Source organism: Panicum virgatum, chromosome 3K, assembly GCF_016808335.1.
Source record: "Panicum virgatum strain AP13 chromosome 3K, P.virgatum_v5, whole genome shotgun sequence".
Classification (NCBI taxonomy): domain Eukaryota; kingdom Viridiplantae; phylum Streptophyta; class Magnoliopsida; order Poales; family Poaceae; genus Panicum; species Panicum virgatum.
The window spans coordinates 16,414,071-16,438,275 of record NC_053138.1 but is presented as its reverse complement, the minus strand read 5'-3'; the positions used below and the strand labels follow the sequence as shown (position 1 = coordinate 16,438,275).

Here is a 24,205-nt window from a genome sequence, read left to right as displayed (position 1 = left end):
GCGAACCGCTCCGCCCAGTGCCGCCCGCTCCCGCCGAGCCGCCTCTGCGCAGCACCCCAGCTAGAGGTGAGGATGGGGATCGATCCGTCGAAACCCTCTCTCCCTTTTCCCCCCGGTCCCGGCCGCCCCCGAGGCCCGGAGCGGCCGGATTGACCGCCGCCGACGCCCCTAAGCCGCCTCCTCTGTTCGGCGTCGGGAGGAAGGGGATGAGTGGCCGTTTTGCGTCTAGGCCCTCCCTCTCCTCCCATTCTATTAAGGAACCCTTTCCCCTTATAACCCTTTTTCAAAAAGAACCCTGCCCTTTGTTCTAATTTCAAGTAAACCCTTTCACATAAAAACATAATTCCAAGTATACCCTTGACCCTTCCAGTTTAGTCCGAAGGTTTCTAGAAATTTCAAATAGGCCCCTGCCTTCTCAAGAAATAATTACCACTAGGTCCCCGATTCCTAATCTAGCCCCTGAACCCTCACAAAACCTATCATTTCATGCGCCAAAACAACCTCGATCGACCCCAAACTTTATCATACCATTTCTAACATAATTTTGGACCGTGCCTTTAGCAAACCACTCATAGATGTTACTTCTAATTCTATATTTTATGTTTCTCCGTTTCGAGCTCAATGATAAAACTTGTTTTTCCTGTTTCTTGATTGTATGTTTGTTTGTTTGCGTCGTAGACCACGGAGTGAACGAAGGAGAGCCCGTCAACGAGCAGTACTGTGAGCAAGAGAACGAGGACCAGTTCCGCGACCCCGAGCCCGAAGGACAGGACTTCCCCGAAGGCTTCGAAGACGGCAAGTCCAATCCCATCCTTTGATGCATGTTTCTGTCCTAGTTTTTATGAACACAACCCAATGGCCTGTTTTATAAAGTTGCATATGTTTTACTTGCATGAAAACACGGTTGGATAGCCACCCCTTGATTTGTGTTGACCATTCCTTGACCACCTAGATTAATGTCTGATTTTGCTTGGACGTTAATCGATATTAGAACGCTTAGGACTCTACTCATAATATAATTTATTTGATAAAGAAAATGTGTGCGTGTGGGAAGGGAATAAAATGTGGATTTTCGAAAAATGAGTATGGGCGAGATGGACGGCATTTCTGCGTGATTTGCCGATTGGTGTGCTTGTGCCTGTGTGGCAAGGCAAAGAAGGGAGATATCCATCTTGTCGCGTCTAAGGACCGAGTTGGTGTGTCATCTCACCTAACTCCACTATCGTGCAAACCACTCGACCGTTGTATGGGCAACGGCGTAGCATAAATCCCACTAGTTGGTGTGGTAGCCATCAGGAGAGCTGAGAGCAACGGGTGACTAAGGAAAGGGATAAGCCCTGAGCGACTTATGCCCGGTTATACCTGAGTGAACGGTCGATGACCCCTTGGTGCATCCCGTGATGGCTAGTCAGGCTTAGCTATGGTGGGTAATGGCTATGTTGGGATCTACACCGACACGACGGTGTTCGAGTTGTGGTATCCTACTTGTGGGCAAAGTTGCACACCTCTGCAGAGCTATGAATCTATTCGAATAGTCCGTGCCCACGGTATTGGGCGAGTTACGGTGTGGTCACATAACTAGTGTTTCTTTGGGATGGGCTGGTGTGAGTTGTTTTGGATTTGTGTCCGGCCGTTGTGCCGTGTGCTACGACGGACGGGGAGTCCGGTGGCAGATTTAAGATGTGAATTCCGTGTCGCTACAAAAACCGGTTTTCTAAAAGGATTTTCTTTAAAATCAACCCTGCTTAAAATATCGTTTTTCTGCAAATTAAACCATAACCTTACCCTTGATTTACCTATGCATATTACCCTGTTTTAACCCCTCCGTGGGTGTGGTTGGACTTGCTGAGTACGTTTGTACTCACCCCATTCTCACTTTTTACAGAAGAAGACCCGGACTTCGTTCCAGACGACGCCGAGTAGGGTTATCGTTCTACACCCAACCTTGCCTGTGGAACCGGCCCTGTCGAGATGCCTCCGCTGTCGCAGTACTCTGAGCCCGTAGTAGACCCTATGTGGTTTGCGGTCTGGTGTTATGTTGTAGCTTGGTTAATAATTATTATCATCTGTATCGAGTGTCCGCCAAGGTTTGTAAGGTTTTGAACCATCTGATGTAATAAATGTGGCATCAGCCTCCTGGGACTGATGATTTGTATCACATTTAAGTCTTCTCTTATGAGGGGACGCTTCAGGTGGTATCAGAGCCGTAGGTTGGCCGTAGGACGTGACCCTAGGAGCGAAACCCGTTTTTAGACCCTTTACCTTAGGACTTTTCTATCCTTAATCCTTTCCTCACACAAACACTTACCTTTGGTTCTTGCCCTGTTCTAGATGGCTGACAATGGATGGATTGGCGGAATCTGTTTCGCAGAGCCCGGCCTTCCCAAGTTGTTGATACTCAGCCTGGAACGCATCGGAGTTGTGGATCCACCAGAGTTTCTCTATCGGGAATACGACTCCAAGGGTACTCTTCGGTGTGACCTGATGATCTTCATAGCAAGAAGCACCCGCTATCCTGATGTGGACCCTTGGTTCATCTCCACCACTGGATTCCGTTTCCCGGATACCTATCGGAAAGCCGCCCGTAAAGCCCTGCGACGGCTCCGAGTGATCTACAAGCATCACCTTCAGCGGACTCCTATGGGATTTTTCCCGCCGACTGAAGGAAGAGGACGCACATGGATTGCCAGGATGAGAGGACTTGGAAGAGAAGAAGAAGACCTAGAAGACACGGTCTCTCACCTATCCATCTATCTCACCGGTCTGGACGAGCTCTATCGCGAGCAAGCAGCACAACTGAAACAGCAGGTCCACAGAGCAGAAAAAGCAACCCAGGAGATGGAGGAACAACGGTCGAGGACTTTCCACGCCGAGTATTCCCTGGCTGCTCTCCAAGTCCAAATGGATGAAAAAGAGGCAGAATTGGAGGAGCAGCGGACAAGGGCCGCACGTGCCGAGAACTCGCTAGCCGCTCTCCAAGCTCAGTTGCGGAGATACGAGGCTCGCTGGGGAATAGGTGGATGGATAGAGGAAGACGAAGAAGAGGAAGAACCCATGGAAACCCATTGGGACGTTGGCACTCAGACTGAAGAGGAAGAACCCGAAGAAACCCACTGGGATAAAGGAACTCAGACCGAGGGTGGTGTGATGGATCAGTACCTTCCACGGAGGAAGCGCTCCTTTAGAATTGAGGAAGAATCCCCATGATAGGAGTAGTCTCTAAGCTAGAACCCTTGCTCTAATAATCATGTACCCATGAAGTTGTACCCCATCGTGTTGCCATAAATAAAAACCATCTACCCCTTTTGTGTACCGCAAATATTCGCGCAAGATATTCACTCTATCTTTATTTTCAGATGGCTGAGGAAGGATGGACCCAGGGCGACTGCCAAGCTGCACCTGGCTTCCCCAGCCTGTTGATCAACGCCCTAGAAAGCCTTGGCGTTACGGAACGCCCAAGGTACTACAGCAGAGAGTACGAGCATCATGGCACTCTCCGCTGCAGGGTGATCATTGTCATCGCCAGAAGTGAGCGCCACCCCAACATCCAGTCGTGGCGAGTGACCGCTACGGGATTCAGGCACCAAGACACCTATCCCTTGGCCGTCAGAAAGGCACTTCGGTACCTATGCCGGATTTTCGAAGAACACCTTGCACCCACGCCAATGAGGTTCTTTCCACCGGCCATCAGGACCCCTGTCTGGGAAGCCCGCATGAGAAGCCTGGAACGGCGCCGCCATGAAGTAGACCCTTTGTACCAAGTGGCTAACTATCTGGCCGCTTTGGACCAACTCTTCGATAAGCAGGCCCACTTGCTGAGGGAGCAGACCAATCGTGCCGAGCAAGCTGAACTCGCGGTGAGGCTCCAACAGGTCCGAGCAGCCCAAGCCGAGGCAAGAGCCGCAGCCGCGATTAGCAGCGAAGCAGTGGCACAGGAGAGCCTCAGACAGGCCCGAGACCGGCGCATGCAAGAATGGACCAGGAGTGGGACCCCGGTTCCGGCCATCGGAGAAGATCATGTTTTACTTGGGACACCCGTCATAGGATGGGGAACGCTCTTTGGAAGCCCTCGAGCTCCACCCGAGAACCCCGAAGGGTCTACTGCTGTCAGAGAAAGAGAAGTTGCTGCTCAGCCCCAAGAGAACGGGAACCCGGAGGACGACGAGCCGTTTGTTTCCCCGGAAGCTCGTATCACCCCAGAAGAAGACTCGCCCCGCGAGTAGAGTGTCCAACCCTACCCTGTTGTTGTACCCTTCTAGCCCTTTTCGGTTTAAGTTGTACCCTTAGTTTGAACCTGTACCCGGACGTGTAGTACGTGTTCTAGTCTTGTTTCCGTGTTGTACCCTACCTCGCTTTAGTAGAAGTTGCTTGTTTGCCTTGTTGTGTGCTTGTTGTGTGTGTGCCTTTCGGCAGAAGGTTAATTCTGCCTTTTTCAAAAACACGAATTAAATAACTTAAACATCACCTAATCCCAATCTCACAAAAACCCTACCAAATCTGCAGATGGTTTCCCGAAGCGTCACGAGGGCCTCCCGTGTCAGGGACCCTGCAGCTGCTGATGCAGGAGTACGCCTTAACGGGCAAAACCATCCTCAGGAAGAACAAGAAGTGAGTCAGGGCAGAGGAGAAAATCAGGATGCACAGCTACCACCACCACCACCCTTCGTGGACCTGGCACAAGTGATCCATAACCAGACTCTCATACTGGAGACACTGGCCAATGCTCTAATGAACAGGCAGCCACGAGAGCAGACCTTCAACGACAAGCTTACAGCTTTTCTGAGGGCTAAGCCACCTACTTTTGCCGGATCCAGCAACCCCTTGGATGCAGATGATTGGCTCCGCGTGATCCAGAGGAAGCTCGAGCCGTTTGGGTGCCAGGATCGAGATAAAGTCCTCCTGGCAGCACATCAACTCACCGGGACTGCCTTAGCCTGGTGGGAAAATTACTGCGCTGCTGCCAGAGATGCCTCCACCATCACCTGGAATGAATTCGTGAGAGAGTTCCGCCGCTATCACATCCCTTCAGCTACCATGAAGCGCAAGGCAGATGAATTCCGCGCACTTCAGCAGGGGAATATGACGGTAGAGGAGTATACACACCAGTTTATGGAATTGGCTCGCTATGCACCAGACGAGGTGAACGACGATGAGAAGAAGCAGGATATGTTCAAGAAGGGACTAAATCCAGAACTCAGGACCCTGCTCACCCCGCAGATCTATCCTGACTTCAATACCTTGATGAACAAAGCAATCCTCACCGAGAAGGCCAAGAGTGATGAAAGAAAAGATAACAAGCGCAAGTTCCTGGAGAGCAAGGCCCGCCAGCAGGATCGTTCCCAGAAGGCCAGAAGCTTCAGTTACAATGCACCAAGGTCCCAAGCCCCAATGCAGTACAGAACTCAGTCGCAAGCAACAGGACCACGGGCCCCTAACACACAGCCCAGAAGCCAGAACACCATGAGGGCCTCACAGAATAATGCGAGCCAGGTCACCAATAACAACAGCAATGTGAGGGCCTGTTTCAACTGCCGAGAGACAGGGCATTTCATCGCCGACTGCCCTTATGCCAAGAACAGGCCAGCTACTTCAGCCTTCTCCAACACAGTAAACGGACCCAAGCCAGTGCTGACCGGTGCCAACCGAGTGCCCCTCCGTGGCAACAGCAACAACAACAACAACCAGCAGAGGCAACCCCAGCAGTCTTTTGGACGAGCCCGCGTCAACCACATCGACGCACAGGAAGCTCAAGGAGCCCAGGGCGTTGTACTCGGTGAGTACCTAGTTAGCTCAACTCTTGCAACAGTACTGTTCGATTCTGGAGCATCACACTCATTCATATCCTCGAGTTTTGTGGAGAAACATAAAATACCTACAGTACTACTAAAAACACCCCTATTAACCCGGACGCCCGGAGGAGACATCAGGTGTCAACTGGGTTGTCTACGGGTAAGGATCAATTTAAGTGGGGTAGAGTTTTTAGCAGACTTAGTAGTGCTTAAGTCAGAAGGGATAGATGTGATCCTCGGAATGGACTGGCTGAGCAAACACAATGGCCTCGTAGGTTGTACGGACAAGGTAGTCCACCTAACAAACCCAGAGGGAGTCCGAGTGACCTGTCACACCCGGGAAAGTGGAGCAAACCCGATGGTGTTTAGCATGGAAGCCAAGTCCTTGGAAGAAGTCCCAGTAGTGAGTGAGTACCCCGATGTCTTTCCTGAAGAACTTCCCGGTATGCCACCAGATAGGGACATAGAATTTGTCATTGATCTTGTTCCTGGAACCGCCCCCATAGCCAAGAGACCCTATAGGATGGCAGCCTCTGAGTTGGCAGGGTTAAAGAAACAACTAGAGGAGTTACAACGAATTGGCTTCATCAGGCCAAGTTCGTCACCTTGGGGAGCCCCGGTTCTATTTGTCAAGAAAAAGGATGGAAGTATGAGGTTGTGCGTTGATTACCGGGCACTGAACGAAGTTACTATCAAGAACAAGTATCCTCTCCCCAGGATCGATGACCTTTTCGACCAGTTAAAAGGAGCCAAATACTTTTCCAAGATTGACCTGAGGTCCGGTTATTTTCAGCTCAAGATCAGGGAGAGCGACATTCCGAAGACAGCCTTTGTCACCCGATACGGACAGTTTGAGTTCACAGTAATGTCATTTGGACTGACAAACGCACCGGCCTATTTCATGAACCTCATGAACAAAGTGTTTATGGACGAGCTAGATAAGTTTGTCGTAGTTTTCATTGACGACATACTTATTTACTCAAAGAGTATTCAAGAGCACGAGCAACACCTGAGAGTAGTTCTGGAGAAGTTAAGAATGCACAGGCTATACGCCAAATTCAGCAAGTGTGAGTTCTGGCTGGAGAAAGTAGCCTTCCTTGGTCATATCTTGACCGCGGAAGGAGTGGCAGTAGACCCCGAGAAGGTCGAAGCAGTATCCAACTGGCAGCAACCAACCAATGTCAGTGAGATCAGGAGTTTTCTCGGATTAGCTGGGTATTATCGGAGATTCATTGAGGGATTTTCCAAGATAGCCCGGCCCATGACAGAGCTGCTCAAGAAAGAAAAGTTCACCTGGACGGAGTCGTGTGAAAGGAGCTTCCAGGAGTTGAAGCGAAGATTGACGACAGCCCCAGTGCTAACCCTGCCGGATATTCATCGGGACTTTGTCATCTATTGTGATGCGTCCCGACAAGGATTGGGTTGTGTACTGATGCAAGATGGGAAAGTCGTTGCATATGCTTCCCGTCAACTCAGGACCCATGAGCAAAATTACCCGACTCATGATTTGGAACTTGCAGCCGTAGTGCATGCACTCAAGATCTGGAGACATTATTTGATTGGAAATAAGTGCGAAATCTTTACCGACCATAAAAGTCTGAAGTATATCTTCACCCAGCCAGACTTGAACTTGAGGCAAAGAAGATGGCTAGAATTAGTCAAAGATTATAACTTGGAAATTCACTATCACCCTGGTAAAGCCAATGTGGTAGCCGATGCCCTAAGTCGGAAATCCTACGGGCCCAAGAACGACCATTTACAAGAGGAAATGGCACGATTAAATGTGCACATTGTCCCTCGAGGTTCCAGCCAAGTGCTGAACGTTCAATCCACTCTAGAAGAACGAATCAGGAAAGCCCAGAGAGCGGACAAGGGACTGATGGAAATCCGGAAGCAAACCGGAGAAAATAAGGCACCAGACTTTAGAGTGGATAATAGGGGAACATTGTGGTACAAAGATAGAATTTGTGTGCCCCAGAAGGGAGATTTCAGGCAAATAATCATGGATGAAGCCCACAACTCAGCCTACTCTATTCACCCAGGATCCACCAAGATGTATATGGACTTAAAACAGAAATATTGGTGGAATGGGATGAAGGCAGATATTGCACGATTTGTCGCCCATTGCGATACTTGCCAGAGAATCAAAGCTGAACACCAGAAGCCGGCAGGATTGTTGCAGCCCCTACCCATTCCGGTTTGGAAATGGGATGAAATAGGGATGGATTTTGTGGTAGGACTGCCCAGAACCCAGAAAGGACACGATTCCATATGGGTAATAGTGGACCGACTCACTAAAGCGGCTCACTTCATACCCGTACGGACCAACTATGGCGGAGAAAAGCTAGCCAAGCTATATGTGGAAAATATAGTGAAATTGCATGGTGTGCCCAGTCGAATTGTTTCCGATAGAGGGACCCAGTTCACCTCTAGATTTTGGAAAAGCTTGCATAAAGCTATGGGCACCAAGCTAGACTTTAGTTCCGCTTATCACCCGCAGACAGATGGTCAGACAGAAAGGGTGAATCAGATTATGGAAGATATGTTGAGAGCATGTGTTCTCACCTATGGCAAAGATTGGGAACAGAGTTTACCCTATGCTGAGTTCTCATACAATAATGGGTATCAAGCAAGCTTGGGCATGTCACCGTTCGAGGCTCTCTACGGAAGGAAATGCAGGACCCCTCTGATGTGGTCAGAAGTTGGAGAACGTGCTTTAGTCGGGCCCGCCCTCATAAAGGAAGCAGAAGAAAGAGTAGCCGAGATCAGAGAGAAGCTGAAAGCAGCCCAGTCCCGACAGAAGAGTTACGCTGACAAGAAAAGGCGGGAAATAAGTTTCAGTCCAGGGGATTTTGTGTATCTCAAGGTTTCACCCATTCGAGGAACCCGAAGATTTCAGGTACAAGGAAAATTAGCCCCTCGGTACATTGGACCATACCGAGTTCTGAAGAAAGTTGGAGCAGTAGCATACCGTTTGGAACTGCCAGAAGAAATGTCAGATATACATCCAGTGTTCCATGTCTCACATCTAAGAAGATGTTTGAGGGTACCCGAAGCAGAACATGTGCCAGTAGAAACGATAGATCTACAGCCAGACCTACGATACCAAGAAGTACCGGTCAAGATTCTCGACACTGTCACCAGAAGAACCAGAAATTCTGAAGTACGGATATGCAGAGTCCAGTAGAGCAGACACGGAGTAGAAGAAGCGACGTGGGAACGAGAAGACGCTCTGAAGAAGGAGTTTCCCCACCTGTTTAGGAACCAGCCGAATCTCGAGGACGAGATTCATTTTAAGTGGGGTAGGTTTGTGACATCCTGAAAATTCACTAAACAAATCATGCGCTAAGTTGTTTGTCGTTGAGCTCGACTCTCTCTTAAACCCTGAACCCTAGATTTTCTCCTGAACGACCGACACCCAAATTCATTTCGTGTCCCATCTCTTCCCATCCAACGCGACGCGTCGCGACCGACCGCCGCGAATCCCGCTCCCTCTTTTTCCTCCTTTCCCCCCTGGCCGCGTGCCCCGTTCCCCGTGGCCCGCACCCGCGTGGCGACGCCACGCGTGGCCGACTGCAGCCGCGGTCGCCGCTGGCGCGCACCGCCCCCCCCCCCTTTTTCCTTTCTCTTTTTCCCCTTTCCCCCATTTTTTTTTCTTTATTCCTTTTTCCTATTTTCTTTTTCCTCACCCCCCTTCTTTTCTTTCTTTTCTTTCTTTTCTTTCTTCCTTCTCCTCTCTCCTTCTTCCCCGACGCGCGCCTGAGCCGCTCCCAGCCCCGGTCCGCCAACCCCGCGCGCGCCTCACCTCCCTCCCGCACCCGCACGCGCCTGCTCCCACCGTGCGCGGCGCGCATCCACGCGGCCGCCATCACCGCCGCGCCGCTCGCCGGGCCGCGTCCCGCCCTCGCCGCCTGCGCCACCGCCCTGTGCTCGCCGCTGCCGCTCGCGTCCCGTCACCAGTGGCCGCCCACGCACGCCGCTGCACGCCCCGCCGAGCCAGTCCATGCACGTGGACCGCGTGCTCGGAGCGCCGCCGCGCCGCCCGCCGCTGCCAGGCTGCCCGCACGCGCACGCCGCGGCCTCCCCGCCCGCGCCTCCCCGCTGCGCCCCGCTCCGCTCAGCGCCGCTTGCGCGCGCACGCACACGGAGCGCCGGGCCGTGGCAAACGCGTTGGGCCGCAGCGACGTGAGCTCCGCCGAGCCCACGTGCACGCCGGGCCACGCCGCGCGACGCCCGCCGCTACCCTGTCCGGCCGCACAGTGCGCCACTGCTCGCCGCCTCGTCGCCTGTGCTACCGCCGCACGCCGCTCCACGACGAACGGACGCGGCCGGAGCACCATTACTCCGACCCGTGCCGCTCGCCGGCTGCCTCACCCACCCTCACCTACCCCGCTCCGCCTCGCCGACCTAGCACGCCTATAAAAGAGGGCGCCGGCACCGCTCCTCCACACACCAAGTTGTCACAGCCGCCGCCCGCCTCCTCCCAAGCCGCAGCCGCGCCGCCACCGCGAACCGCTCCGCCCAGTGCCGCCCGCTCCCGCCGAGCCGCCTCTGCGCAGCACCCCAGCTAGAGGTGAGGATGGGGATCGATCCGTCGAAACCCTCTCTCCCTTTTCCCCCCGGTCCCGGCCGCCCCCGAGGCCCGGAGCGGCCGGATTGACCGCCGCCGACGCCCCTAAGCCGCCTCCTCTGTTCGGCGTCGGGAGGAAGGGGATGAGTGGCCGTTTTGCGTCTAGGCCCTCCCTCTCCTCCCATTCTATTAAGGAACCCTTTCCCCTTATAACCCTTTTTCAAAAAGAACCCTGCCCTTTGTTCTAATTTCAAGTAAACCCTTTCACATAAAAACATAATTCCAAGTATACCCTTGACCCTTCCAGTTTAGTCCGAAGGTTTCTAGAAATTTCAAATAGGCCCCTGCCTTCTCAAGAAATAATTACCACTAGGTCCCCGATTCCTAATCTAGCCCCTGAACCCTCACAAAACCTATCATTTCATGCGCCAAAACAACCTCGATCGACCCCAAACTTTATCATACCATTTCTAACATAATTTTGGACCGTGCCTTTAGCAAACCACTCATAGATGTTACTTCTAATTCTATATTTTATGTTTCTCCGTTTCGAGCTCAATGATAAAACTTGTTTTTCCTGTTTCTTGATTGTATGTTTGTTTGTTTGCGTCGTAGACCACGGAGTGAACGAAGGAGAGCCCGTCAACGAGCAGTACTGTGAGCAAGAGAACGAGGACCAGTTCCGCGACCCCGAGCCCGAAGGACAGGACTTCCCCGAAGGCTTCGAAGACGGCAAGTCCAATCCCATCCTTTGATGCATGTTTCTGTCCTAGTTTTTATGAACACAACCCAATGGCCTGTTTTATAAAGTTGCATATGTTTTACTTGCATGAAAACACGGTTGGATAGCCACCCCTTGATTTGTGTTGACCATTCCTTGACCACCTAGATTAATGTCTGATTTTGCTTGGACGTTAATCGATATTAGAACGCTTAGGACTCTACTCATAATATAATTTATTTGATAAAGAAAATGTGTGCGTGTGGGAAGGGAATAAAATGTGGATTTTCGAAAAATGAGTATGGGCGAGATGGACGGCATTTCTGCGTGATTTGCCGATTGGTGTGCTTGTGCCTGTGTGGCAAGGCAAAGAAGGGAGATATCCATCTTGTCGCGTCTAAGGACCGAGTTGGTGTGTCATCTCACCTAACTCCACTATCGTGCAAACCACTCGACCGTTGTATGGGCAACGGCGTAGCATAAATCCCACTAGTTGGTGTGGTAGCCATCAGGAGAGCTGAGAGCAACGGGTGACTAAGGAAAGGGATAAGCCCTGAGCGACTTATGCCCGGTTATACCTGAGTGAACGGTCGATGACCCCTTGGTGCATCCCGTGATGGCTAGTCAGGCTTAGCTATGGTGGGTAATGGCTATGTTGGGATCTACACCGACACGACGGTGTTCGAGTTGTGGTATCCTACTTGTGGGCAAAGTTGCACACCTCTGCAGAGCTATGAATCTATTCGAATAGTCCGTGCCCACGGTATTGGGCGAGTTACGGTGTGGTCACATAACTAGTGTTTCTTTGGGATGGGCTGGTGTGAGTTGTTTTGGATTTGTGTCCGGCCGTTGTGCCGTGTGCTACGACGGACGGGGAGTCCGGTGGCAGATTTAAGATGTGAATTCCGTGTCGCTACAAAAACCGGTTTTCTAAAAGGATTTTCTTTAAAATCAACCCTGCTTAAAATATCGTTTTTCTGCAAATTAAACCATAACCTTACCCTTGATTTACCTATGCATATTACCCTGTTTTAACCCCTCCGTGGGTGTGGTTGGACTTGCTGAGTACGTTTGTACTCACCCCATTCTCACTTTTTACAGAAGAAGACCCGGACTTCGTTCCAGACGACGCCGAGTAGGGTTATCGTTCTACACCCAACCTTGCCTGTGGAACCGGCCCTGTCGAGATGCCTCCGCTGTCGCAGTACTCTGAGCCCGTAGTAGACCCTATGTGGTTTGCGGTCTGGTGTTATGTTGTAGCTTGGTTAATAATTATTATCATCTGTATCGAGTGTCCGCCAAGGTTTGTAAGGTTTTGAACCATCTGATGTAATAAATGTGGCATCAGCCTCCTGGGACTGATGATTTGTATCACATTTAAGTCTTCTCTTATGAGGGGACGCTTCAGGTAGGACGGCCGGCGAGGGAGGGGCTACGCCCGCCGCTGCCGCTGGAGGGAGCAGGGAGGGTGCGGCGCGGAGGGGCGGCTCGCCGGCGGAGGGAGCAGGGTTGGGGCGGCGCGGCGGGGCGACTCGCTGGCGGGGGCGGCGAAGGGAGCAGGAGGGGTGGCGCGTCGAGAAAGAGAGAGGATAGAGTTTCCTTCCTGGGGTTGGGGAAGATTTACAAGGGTAAAAACGGAACAAAAAAAATTGGCAGATGCAGTTTAATGTTTCGGCACAGTTTTTTCACGAAGCAGTGCACCAAATCTAACGGAAATGGCATTGAAGGGATTAAAGTAAAATTTCAATGGCAAGGAAGGAATGATCTAAATTTTGATGGCATTGAAAGAATTAGCTAAAATTTTGATGGCATTCAGGGAATTAACTCTTTCTGTTTCGCGTACAGGCCGGGCGGATGGCCGACCTTTTCGTTCTGCCTTTTTCTTTGAGACTCCTTGATTTGATCTGCCTAGTTTTTTTTTATTAATGATCTGCCTAGTTTTGGCCACAAGTCATGCAGACATTTTCCGATCAGCACTATTTTGCCCAGCGAGATATGTGGGCTACGGTACGGCCTCTCTATTCACTCCGGGGGGAAACTGGGTGTTGGGCCGCCCCTGCTAAAGTCGGACGAGTTCCCGCTCGCTACCGCGCTTTTTTCTTTTTTATATTTTTTAAAAATAAAAATTTTAAAAATATATGTCAGTTTTGAAATATTTCAAAAATACTCCCCGGTCGCCCTCCATAGGGCGACAGGCCTTAAGTGTAATTTTTTTTCTTCAAATTCGCAATGAGGTCCCTAGAAAAAAAAGCCCTGTCGCCCTCCAACGGGCGACAGGGGCCTGTAGCCGCCATTCCCTTTGTCATTTGAGCATAAAAATTCAGAAAAAAAGAGAGGGGTGAGAAGAAGAAAAACGGCGAAGCTCTGCCGAATTGCGTACTTTTTGAAATGGTGGAAGGTCACTGCTATTGGGTCACTTATGTCTGGGCAAAGAATGCCACATTTGGGAAACTCGTGATCGCCGTGCTGAGCAGTGGCAACCTGTGATCTCATACTCGCAGCTATATACAATATGATTCCTATTTTGAGCTATTCGAGCGTGTAGTCCCGTTGGGGGGGGCGACAGGGCTTTTTTTTCAGGGACCTCATTGCGAATTTGAAGAAAAAAAATTACACTTAAGGCCTGTCGCCCTATGGGGGCGATCGGGGGTATTTTTGAAATATTTCAAAACGGACATATATTTTTAAAATTTTTATTTTTAAAAAATATAAAAAAGAAAAAACCACCTCGCTACCGGACCCCGCCCGGCCCAGATGAAACCCGGAAACCGCCGCCGGGCTCTCGCGCGGCCCCGCCCACCGAAGCGTCGGCTCACGCACGGCCGCTCGGGCTCGCCATCTTCGCGGGCGCCACGTTGTTGTAAGTTGTAACTTCATCGTACCACGCCGCCGCAGCCGGGTCGCCGCGGGAGAGTGGAACGCACGGCCGCCGGCGGGGCGAGTGTCGGCCGCGGCCCGCGGTGGGGTGGGGCCTCGGCACGGCCGTGGGGTTGACCCTGCGAGCTTGCTGCTCTTCACAGCCCGCGCAACCGTGTCGCCGCGCTGGCGCGCGCTCGGACTCTTCCGACGCGGCCGAGCACGGCGACCGGGCACGCTACTTCAGTTAACCATTCCAAGTCAACCACCGTATCTGTGTGCCGAGCCCGAGCTGCTCGTGCATGCACGCACGCCGCTGCGCGCGCACGTAGACGACTCCACCGTACGTGTCGGTCCGCGCCCGTGCACGCCCGCGGCGCGCTCGCGGACTGGCTCCGAGACACCAGCCAGCCGGACAGGGGGACGCCCGCACCAGGCATCGAGTTTGTGTGTACCACGCTACCGCCAGGACTGTAGCGATGACGGCGTAGACCGGGAACCGTCTTGTTCGATGACTTTACAGGCAAAATTCAGGGAAGGGAGACGGGTTTTTAACGGGACATCTTTGCTAATTTCCTGCTGGCAAGAATGCTTTTCTTCGCCTTATTAACAACGCATTCCTCTGTTGACAAACTTTGGGTTTTGCTTTCTTCATCGAGTAGTAGTACTCCCGGTTAGGCCAGCCGTCCCTTGCTTTCATCGGTCAGTCTGCTCCCCTCTTTACCCTGTTTTGGGGGACATCATGGTATCTTTGTCCGCAAACAAAAACCTGTATCAAACCGCGGATAGGCTGATGTAGTTACCAATGGAACATGAGTACCTGACAGCGACCGATTTCTCTGTTTCGCTGTCTGAATCCGAAGGAACTTCACATCGGTTCCTATGTGATTTTCTTTGTAGGATGAAATGCTACCTTCTCCGGTCCGAGGGATCCTAATCAATTATGATCCATGCATGTGGTCTTCAACGTGGCACTTTGATTGGAGTAGTACTCAAGTATTCATAAAAAATATATTATTTCTAATGAAAATGATCGTGTAACATCAAAGCATGTTCCATGACAAAACTATTAGTATTATCAACCATATGTTTTCAATCTATACGAGTTTTAGACATTAATGATTAAAACTAAAAATGTTTGACATTGGATGGATTTAAGAGCAAGTATTATAATGGGAGACTAGCTGGCTTATATCTACGTGGATGGAAGAGAAACGAAGAGAGAGAAGCAGATGGGCGTTTCGCGAAGCGCCGCGGTGGCCGGCAAAGAGATGATGTGCTGCTACTGGCTGAGCAGCCCTCTATACATTTAATAGCGGTGAGCCCCGCCATCACGGCGCGTGCTTTATCGCAAACAGTGGCGAGGAGCGAATCTATTAGAATTGCTCTAAATGGACCTTTTCCGAGCAGAATTCAAATCGTCTTTTATTTAGGATAGGAAAAAGTCTAAATTACTCCCTAAACTATAGCCAAAGTTTGGATAACCCACTAAACTATTGTTTAGTTCATTTTACCTCCCAAACTATGCATTTTGGTTCAAATTACCCCCTAATACAATTTGTCTTTTTCATTTCTCCTTGCATAGGTCGAGTCTTAAGCTGAAATTTTATAAGATGATAGTACACATCATAACACATCTTAGAAAAATATATCATAATTTATTATTATTATTTTGATAGGTTAAGATATTTAATAATAAATTAATAATTGGAGTTCATAATTATATGAAAAATAATGATGAAAATTTTATACCAATTTTTTAATATGCATTGTGATGTCCACTACTACTGTACAAAATTTGAAATTAAAATTCAACTTGTGTATGGAGAAACAAAAAAAAGACAAATTGTATTATGAGGTAAAATGAACTAAATTGTATAGTTTAGGGGATAAAATGAACCAAATTATAGTTTAGGGAGTTATCTAGACTTTGGCTATAGTTCAGAAGAGTAATTTAGACTTTTTTTCTTTATGATATGAGGTAGAAGCGTATCGTTCCTAATAACGAAAGCTATAACTAATTGGAGCTTTCAGGTCATCTTTCATTCTTCTGAACGTCCTTTTCTGAGTATGCTTCTGCGTATTCTTGTAAGCAACGTTCAATATCATTACTAAAAGTTTTCTCTCTCTTTTTGTTAGGTCCCGCCAAACTGTATAATATATTATCTATCCATCTCTAAAACTTATCCCTTTTTATATTGCCATGTTTGTCCAAGACCGCCATCTCATGTCAGAATAATTTGGTTTTGGTCATTGGCGGTCTTTTAAAGTGCAACTTTAGCTAACTTTTTTTTTACAATGTACCCATTTAAAACATGTAGAGTTGCAATGCTATGATGTGAGTATTAATTCTTCAAGGCGATCCTTCCATTGAATTCAACATAGGAGCTTAATTCTAGTACTCAAGAGAGATATTGATTGGTGTTTCTTTTTTTTTCTTTTCAAAACTAGTCGCATATACTGCAGAAAACATTGTTTGAGAACACATGGTTTGTATGAGCGAAAGTTACTAGTGATAATTCTTTGAAAAAGTTTAGTACAAGCATCTTACTTTCTTCTATAATTTATTGGAAAAATTAGATAAATATAATATCACCACAAAGTTTGTAGCTATCAAAGTGGCATTGTTTTGCGTCCTTCCAGTGTTACTAAGCAAGAAAAGTATCGAAAAGTATCAAGTTTGGGCAACTATGGAGTTGTAGTAGGTGCAGTAACTTGTGACGCCCAATATGAACGGTACAAAGCGTGGAACCAATCTCCCTCTTCTCCTGAAGAAACTTTTGCGCAGTCAACTGGCTACTGGTTAACGACGTTAATAATATGAAAGGAACCGGTCATTCCACGCTAAACTGGTGGATGTAAAATGAGACACGACTGCGCAAGAGACCAAAGCTAAACAACTGAAATGCCTGACCTAGTATATCTGTATATGTATTTTTCTTTTCACAAAAACACGGTCGTCTGTACAATTTGCTTACCTCAAGTAAGCATCTTTTGGAACTCCAGTTCAACTGAATGCTCCAAAATTGAAACGAAAAAAAAAAGGTAAAGCGCGTCCTTGAATCGCATCTCAAAAAAAGCTCTGCCACGCCACGCCTGTCCTAGGCTCTTGACGACAGGTAATGCTCCTCCTCTATGGTCTCTAGCGTCGGCCTCCTCCTGGTCCTGGCCCGCTCATTGCTGAGCCGGTGCTTGAGCGCGCCGAGTTCCGCGGCCGCCGCGCCGTCCACCTCCATGTCCTCCAGCCGCAGCCTCGGCGCCTTCTCCTCGGCGGCCGGCACCGCGGCCACCCCGGCGGGCGGCGCGTCGTCCGACACCTTGGCGGACGACCGCCGCGCCTCCCTGGTGGACGTGGCGGCCAGGCGTGCGGCGTCCGCCGCCGCCAGGGGCGTGCCCAGGCGCTTCATCGGGAACGCGGCGTACGCGCCGCCGAGCTCGAGCTCCTCGTCGGCCGGCAGCGCGGCCAGGCGCGCCCCGGCGCTCGCGGCGCGCGCGTCGACGAGGAAGTGCCCCGGCGCGTCCATCATCAGCTCGGCCGCCGTCGCCGGGAGCGCCACCTGCCGGACGCCGCCGTCGGGGAGGATCACCCTCGCGCCCCTCCCGCCCGGCGCCTTGGCCAGCGCGCACGACATGTAGTTGCCCATGGCCGGTCCAGCACCCAAGAGAATCCGGACCAAATTGGCCTGGCTGGCTGGCCTGTGGGTCGAGGCAAGCACTCCGAGTGCGAGATGAGAGATCGTTGAGGCGGGTCGGGGTTTGGTCGGCGCTCCAGCCCTGGCGGCCCTGGCCGGGGACGCCGCGGCTTTATATAGAGCGGGCCGCGCGGGGGAGGCGCTTGGGAACGCGTGCGGGCGAAGGCGAGTAGGCGACGGTGATGGATGGCAAATGAGGGGGGAAAAGGAGGCGTGTGTTTGGTGGGTGGTGGTGGTGGCGCCAGCGCGCGCGCGCGTTCCGGACTCCACTCGGACTCGGGTTCGCTTCCCGTGTCGTGGCCTCGTGGGTGATGGATGGGGTCCGGTCGTCGGTGGTTTGCGCGTGGGGGCGTGTTGGGGGCTGGGCGGTGGGGAATTCTCCCGGCTTTGCCCTGCTGGGGTTTTCCGTTGGGGACGCGCCGTCTCGGCGGGCACCTGGGGGGAGGGAGCACTGAGTAGTGAGCCGCAGCCGCGTCACGGAAAGAGGGTCCGCTCGGTTGCCATTTACAAGGCGCGCCGCGCGTGTGCCCGGCCGGCCGGTCGCCGTGCGCTGCACCTGCACCCGGTGCTAGGATTGCGTACACTGCACAGTGCCCCGCTCTGCTTCCACTGTAACAGAATGTTTGTTGGGGCGGCCGCTGGGAGTTTTCGGGTCAATGCCGACACCTCGTCGGGAGATGTCAGATGTATAATACGTATCTCTTTCAGGTTTGCTAGGAAAATTCTCCGCGTGAGATTCATCTAGGATGAAGTCGCTATTACCCAACCACCTTTTATGCAAAGACTATTGACCTATCTAGCGGCTCTGTCATATCTTAAATTTGGGGGCACTGATTATCCACATGTAGTCTAGCTAGCTTCACAACACATACCAAGCTATTCAAATTACTTGTATGTGTTGCTCCTGATGAAATGAGCAACACGTGTGGCGATACTGGAGAATTTGAACTCTGCTTTAATTTTCTTGCACACAATTTTCGAGGATGTTCGGTTTGTCTTGCCTCGGCTTGTTTCGACTTATTTCCTCTCACAGAATATTATTCATTCTACCAACTTTATACTATTTATGCAGTCAACTGAACAGTCTCTTCAGCTCATGAGGGGATTTTTGGTATGTTCTACACGTTTGCTAGGAAACTCCCGTGAGGCAAGTACAGAATGAAGTCGCTATTAGCCAACCACCTTATACGCAAGGCTGCTGACCTATCTGCGATACCGTTCTATCTTAATCTCGGCTACAATGATCGTCCACATATAGTCCTGCAGCTTAGGCTGTGTTTAGTTCGCGAAAAAGTTTGGGTTTTGGTACTGTAGCATATTTCGTTGTTACTTGATAAATAATGTCCAATTATAGATTAATTATTCTTAAAAGATTCATCTCGTGCTAATCAGTTAGATTGTGTAATTAGTTATTTTTTAATTATATTTAATGCTTTATGCATGTGTCCAAAAATTCGATGTGACGAGTATTGTAAAAAAAATTTTGGGAACTAAACAGGGCTTAGTATCTTCACATCGCGTTCCAAGCTGTTCAATTTACTTGTGTCGGTCCTGACAGAATGAGCGACAGATGGTGGTCTTGAAGACCTTCGGAGTTTGGAGTCTGCTCTCATTATCTATCGTTCTGCCACTGTTTTTTCACAGTTCTTTCAGATTTTTCTCATCTGCTCGCTGACCTAAAAGCTCACATCGGCACCGCAGCGACTTTCAACTCTCACCGCCATGCCATGAGAAGCGCAGGATTGTTTGTTGTTGTGGCTTGAAGTGTTCCAGACTCGTCGGTAAGAGACGAGTCCTTTCGTCTTTATCTATTTTCTTGGCATCTGTCTTATTGGACGTCGTTTTCCCTGTGCAGTGTGCTACCTACTATAACCCAAGTGAGTGCCCTGATCAACACTTCCACAATTTAAACGTACCGGCAGTGTGCAACACACTTGTAACATGCAGGAAAACTTCGGACGGTCTGCTCTGGAGCGGCGAACGGTCCGCTAATGGTAACACCCAGATATTTATCTAGTTGTAGGACCCGGCTATCATCTCCTCCATCTTCTCCTCACATCGACCAGAGACGAGCGGAGCTCGTTCGCTCGCTCCACCGTCGTCCTCTTCCTTCGATCTCCTTCCTCCAGCCACCATACCTCGATTTCTTGCGCGAGCATCTTTCCCAGCACCTCCTCCACCTTCCCCAACCCCAGCGCAGCTTCTTCCGGCCGGAATCGCCCCCGCCACCACCGGTCACCATTGGAGCCCGCTTGAAGCTTTACTCCACCGTCGATCCGCTTCTCTGGTCATCCTCCGCCCGAACCGACCGCAACAATGGATTCGTGGTGAGTTATTTGTGCTCCCCGGCCTTTTTCCCCTTCCGTTGTGCGCCGCCGGCGCCGGTGAACGGCCGCCGCCGCCGCCGCGCTTGCTGCCGCCTGTCGTACGATGTAAAAAACGAACCGCGGACGGTCCACTCAGGGGGGCCAGGCAGTCCGCAAGTTAGGTTAGAGTTTGTCCAGAGGCGTTGTATTTCTGGTGGTCTCGCGTAAATGAATCGCGGACGGTCCGCCGGTTAGATTAGAAATTTGTCGAGAGACGTTGTTGTCTCTGGTGGATTGGCAGAGTGAACTGCGGACGGTCTGCTAATGGGGAGCGGACAGTCCACCGTAGAGCTTGAATTTCGTCCAGAGACGTTGTTGGTTCTGGTGAGTTTGCAAGGGTGTACTGCGAACAGTCCGCTACCGGATCGCGGACAGTCTGCAGTATAGTTTTAAGTTTATCCAGAGACGTTGGTAGTTAGGGTAGGTCGGCAAGGTTGAGCTGCGGGCAGTCCGCTGCCGCATAGCGGACAGTCCGCCAGCTAGTTCATTTTGAGTATGGTTCTTTTGTAAGTAGGGAATTTTAGCTGCACTAATTTGTGTCATATGCTTGTGCATTAATTGGCTTTTCATATATATTCATGCATATGCATTATTGCATCTTATTTAGGTACGCTAGATGTACACGTGTGGACGTGAAGCACGCGGTGTTGGAGTCGACCCACAAGACGGTGTTCGACGGATATCGCCAGAAGATGGAATGACCCGCTGAAGCAACCAAAGACCCGACCCAAGGTCGGAAGGGCCCAAGGCCTTGATAGTATTAACACTAATTTAGTGTTACCCCCAGACAAGCCCCGGTGCACATCCTATTATTTTAAATTATGACACATATATGTCTCTATTACTTGTGCATCTGGTTTAGGAGTTGTTTGGAACCCTAATTGCATGACCCCTAGGTTTTCTTGAGTTATACTAGTATGTATAGGACGATAGAAGTGCTATGCTTAAAGGTTCCCGGTAGAAGACGAGTGATCTCTTATCACTCGCGAGATATAGGATGTTTAGAAGTCGAATAATTTCCGGTTACTCGCGAGATGTAAGATATATTTATATTCTAGTACATGAGTTGTGTATTTGATATGGAATGAATAGAGAATTGAGACCGGACGGGAATGATAAAGATATGTAGGTATGGCAGCAGGACAGGGTTCCTGGGTGTCTTAGTTCCGTCTGTGTCGATTAAGGACCGTACCGTTGTTGGCCCTGGTGATCATGTTGAATTGTACTAACAGCATGCCGGGAGTAGGAGGTAGTCGAAACGGGTAAGCCGAGTACTGCTTCGCTTCGAAAGTACAGAACTTCATCACCACCCCTTAGGGCGAGTCGAGTAGTCGCGGAGAAACGGGATGCATATGTTTACTTTGGTGGTCTCACGTTGAGCTCGACTGACTATATGTAGGTGGGGCGGTTCTGTAGTTCGAGGCGGGGAGAGGAAAGGTCGGTGCGTGGGGTCCGACGGGGCTTTTGCGTGCCGTGTTGGTTAGGTCCACCTTGCAAGGTTAAATCGGATCGATTCGCCGTCAGTCGCTCTCGGATATGAGCACCTTGATCAACTGCGTCACATCGTAGTAATATGATATGGAACATGGATTATATTATATATGTTGATGTCTACTTTGAATTGTGATTTAATACTCTATCATGTTTGCTCTAGTTTGGTTTATGCAAATATTAAATCATGGTTAATCTATATAGAACCTGGAGCTAAAATATTGAAAATAAGGATCCACTCTTAGACGCCTTTCTGCAAAATAAACCACCAGCCATAAAGGTTTGCATGTCTAGATATGTGGGCTAAGTATACCCAATAGTCGGGTAAGTCTTGCTGAATATTAGTATACTCATGGTTTGTTGTTTACCCTTATTTCAAGTACAGGAGCTAACCCGGATTCACATCGGTGGGCTCGATGTGACGTCCTGTCTTCACGCCTCGGTAGTTCTCGATTTATTTGGTTTATTTTATTTGTTCTCTAATTAAAAATGCTCCTCAGGTTAAATTCTCGCTGGCTGCTATCCTTTCTTATGTTTATTCTAAATGGAAAGCGGTTTTGTAAATAATTTAAAATTAATTATTATTGTTGTAAAATTTTATCATGCTGGTACCGTCTGCGCTCGCCGTCGTGCGAGACTACTGGTGTGTTTCGATCGGCCTGTGGGTTGGAAACAGGCTGTCAGGTTACACTTAATTAAGCTAATACGTCTGATGTGTTTAAATAATGGCGGTTACGCTTAATTAAGCCGTTTAACCGGGCGGTTCTGTCGCAACACTGTCCTGCGCGCCTACATGCTCGCTGTGTGTCTGCTCGTTCCCTCTTGGCCGTTTTAGCAGAGATGCCCTCTTTTCCTAATCTGGTGACAGGAGATAATGACAAGAGCCGACAGGTTCCAGCCTCTAGGCATGCTCACTTGCCCTCCTGTCGCAAAGATCGTTTACCCTTATACTATCCTACTAAAATACTGTAATTGGTACACCCCTGGGGTCGGAAGCCTCCAGAAAGAACTGAAACTCTGTGCAAGTCTTTCCAATTTGAGGTGGAAACATCCGGCAGTGAACTAGTCCAAAACTCTCCTACCGCACCACCCAAACCCACCAGGCCACCACACAATCGCAAGAAACTTTCTAACCGGGACAGGTAATCAACCAACCGACACTTTTATTGAAAAAATAACAATAACCGGATGACAAATCACCTTGATAAAACTCATGCTATATTAGATCACAAAAGACCAGTTCCATAAAGCTAAATTAAATAGTCTTCCCAAGTTCACATCCAATCGCCTGGGACTCTGGAAGTCTAACAAACCGCTGCCTGTGACAGAGATGCTCCTGTCTGGAAAGCTAATGACTGGCTCGGAGATGGACGAAAAGGATAAGTGCATGTTGACCACGGGAACCGCATCACCTCAAGGCTGATGGTGATCAGCAGCTGACATGATCCTTCATCAGCTCATCATCAGAATGTCGCCGACGAAACTGCCGGGAACCTGCAGCCGGGGTGACCGTGATCGCTTGAGCAGACAGAATGATAGAACTGGTACCAGGCTATGAACGCGCACCGCCGTGCTGTACCAGCGCGTGGACTGACTGAGCGTCTGAGCTGCGGAATCAATCGATCACGTTGGAGAGGTGGGGTGAGCGCGAGCGTCTGATTGAGTGATTCTGGAACGATGGAATGAACCTTTTTTTTGGGGGTGGGGGGGGGGGGGGGGTGACGAAACGATGGAATGAACCTGAACCATTTGGTTTGACCTTTGAGCTAGGTCTTGCGTGGTGCTAACACAGTAGCCAGGTGGCCTCGCTGACCTACTGCTGCAGCTTGGCACTTTTGAATATGCCTGTGGTGTGGCTTGCAAAGGGTTGACCTACCCTCAGTATACGTTTAGTCAACCCAGCCTATTAGTATCTTCACTGCTAGTCCAGCTTATCCCATGTAAATATGTACTAGTTTTTAGGTCCAAAAACAGAAGCATTCATCCCAATTTTAGTGCCAACCCTGGTGGCCACCGTGGAAGGCCTTTCGGGCTCTACCCTTGTGTCTGCTGCTCCAAAAAGGGTAACAACTTTGAGGCTTGTCTACACTCTACAATGCAGAACTCCATCAGAATTTCACAAGAATTTCGCATGAAACAATTGTCCGGCGTCAACGACTCAAGCGTCACAACATGCACCCAGCCCTTTGTGCGCCTTGTGAACGGCAAGGGACATCAGAGTAACAATGTGTGGGTTGGTAACATGGTTACGGTTTGAACTAGAGAGATGTTCGCTGCTGTCGACCCAGACATGCACAGGCGTCTCTGAAAAGATAACTACGCTTAAAGGATTCAGACATTCGGCCATATAACAGAAGATTTCCCAGCAGTCTTGATAATCACAAGCGACTTGTGTGGTACGATAAACTCATGTTTCGATATGTTTTGGAAGCAACAGAGCTCATTTTGCATCAATAATGCATTGGCTAGTGTTTTCTGGGGTAACCCAATGATTTTTAGGTCAACCCAGAGTGCATATTTTTCCCACTAGATTCAGTGGGTTGGACACTGATTGACCCAAAACCGACCCAGTTGCATGGTGAGTACTCGATATATCCTGAACCTCAAGCGAGGTAAGCTCTGTTCTGTCAAAGACGAGCCAGACTGATGAAGTTTTCCTGGGCTTGTGGCAGTAAGAGCATGTGTGTTTAGTTGGTGAAAAAGTTTGAATTTTGGAACTG

General features: G+C 49.9%; 1 protein-coding gene across 1 annotated transcript; it reads right to left on the bottom strand.

Annotated features, from left to right (window-relative positions):
- Positions 1 to 16,829: 16,829 nt before the first annotated feature.
- LOC120697910 lies at positions 16,830 to 17,737 on the bottom strand. Its single transcript, XM_039981290.1, has one exon. The coding sequence runs from the start codon at positions 17,578 to 17,580 to the stop codon at positions 17,038 to 17,040; it is 543 nt and encodes a 180-aa protein (XP_039837224.1). The 5' UTR covers positions 17,581 to 17,737; the 3' UTR covers positions 16,830 to 17,037.
- Positions 17,738 to 24,205: the final 6,468 nt, after the last annotated feature.

What these genes read in the sequence shown, in the direction of transcription:
- LOC120697910 (XM_039981290.1), bottom strand. Translation starts at nt 17,580, where the DNA reads ATGGGCAACTACATGTCGTGCGCGCTGGCCAAGGCGCCGGGCGGGAGG.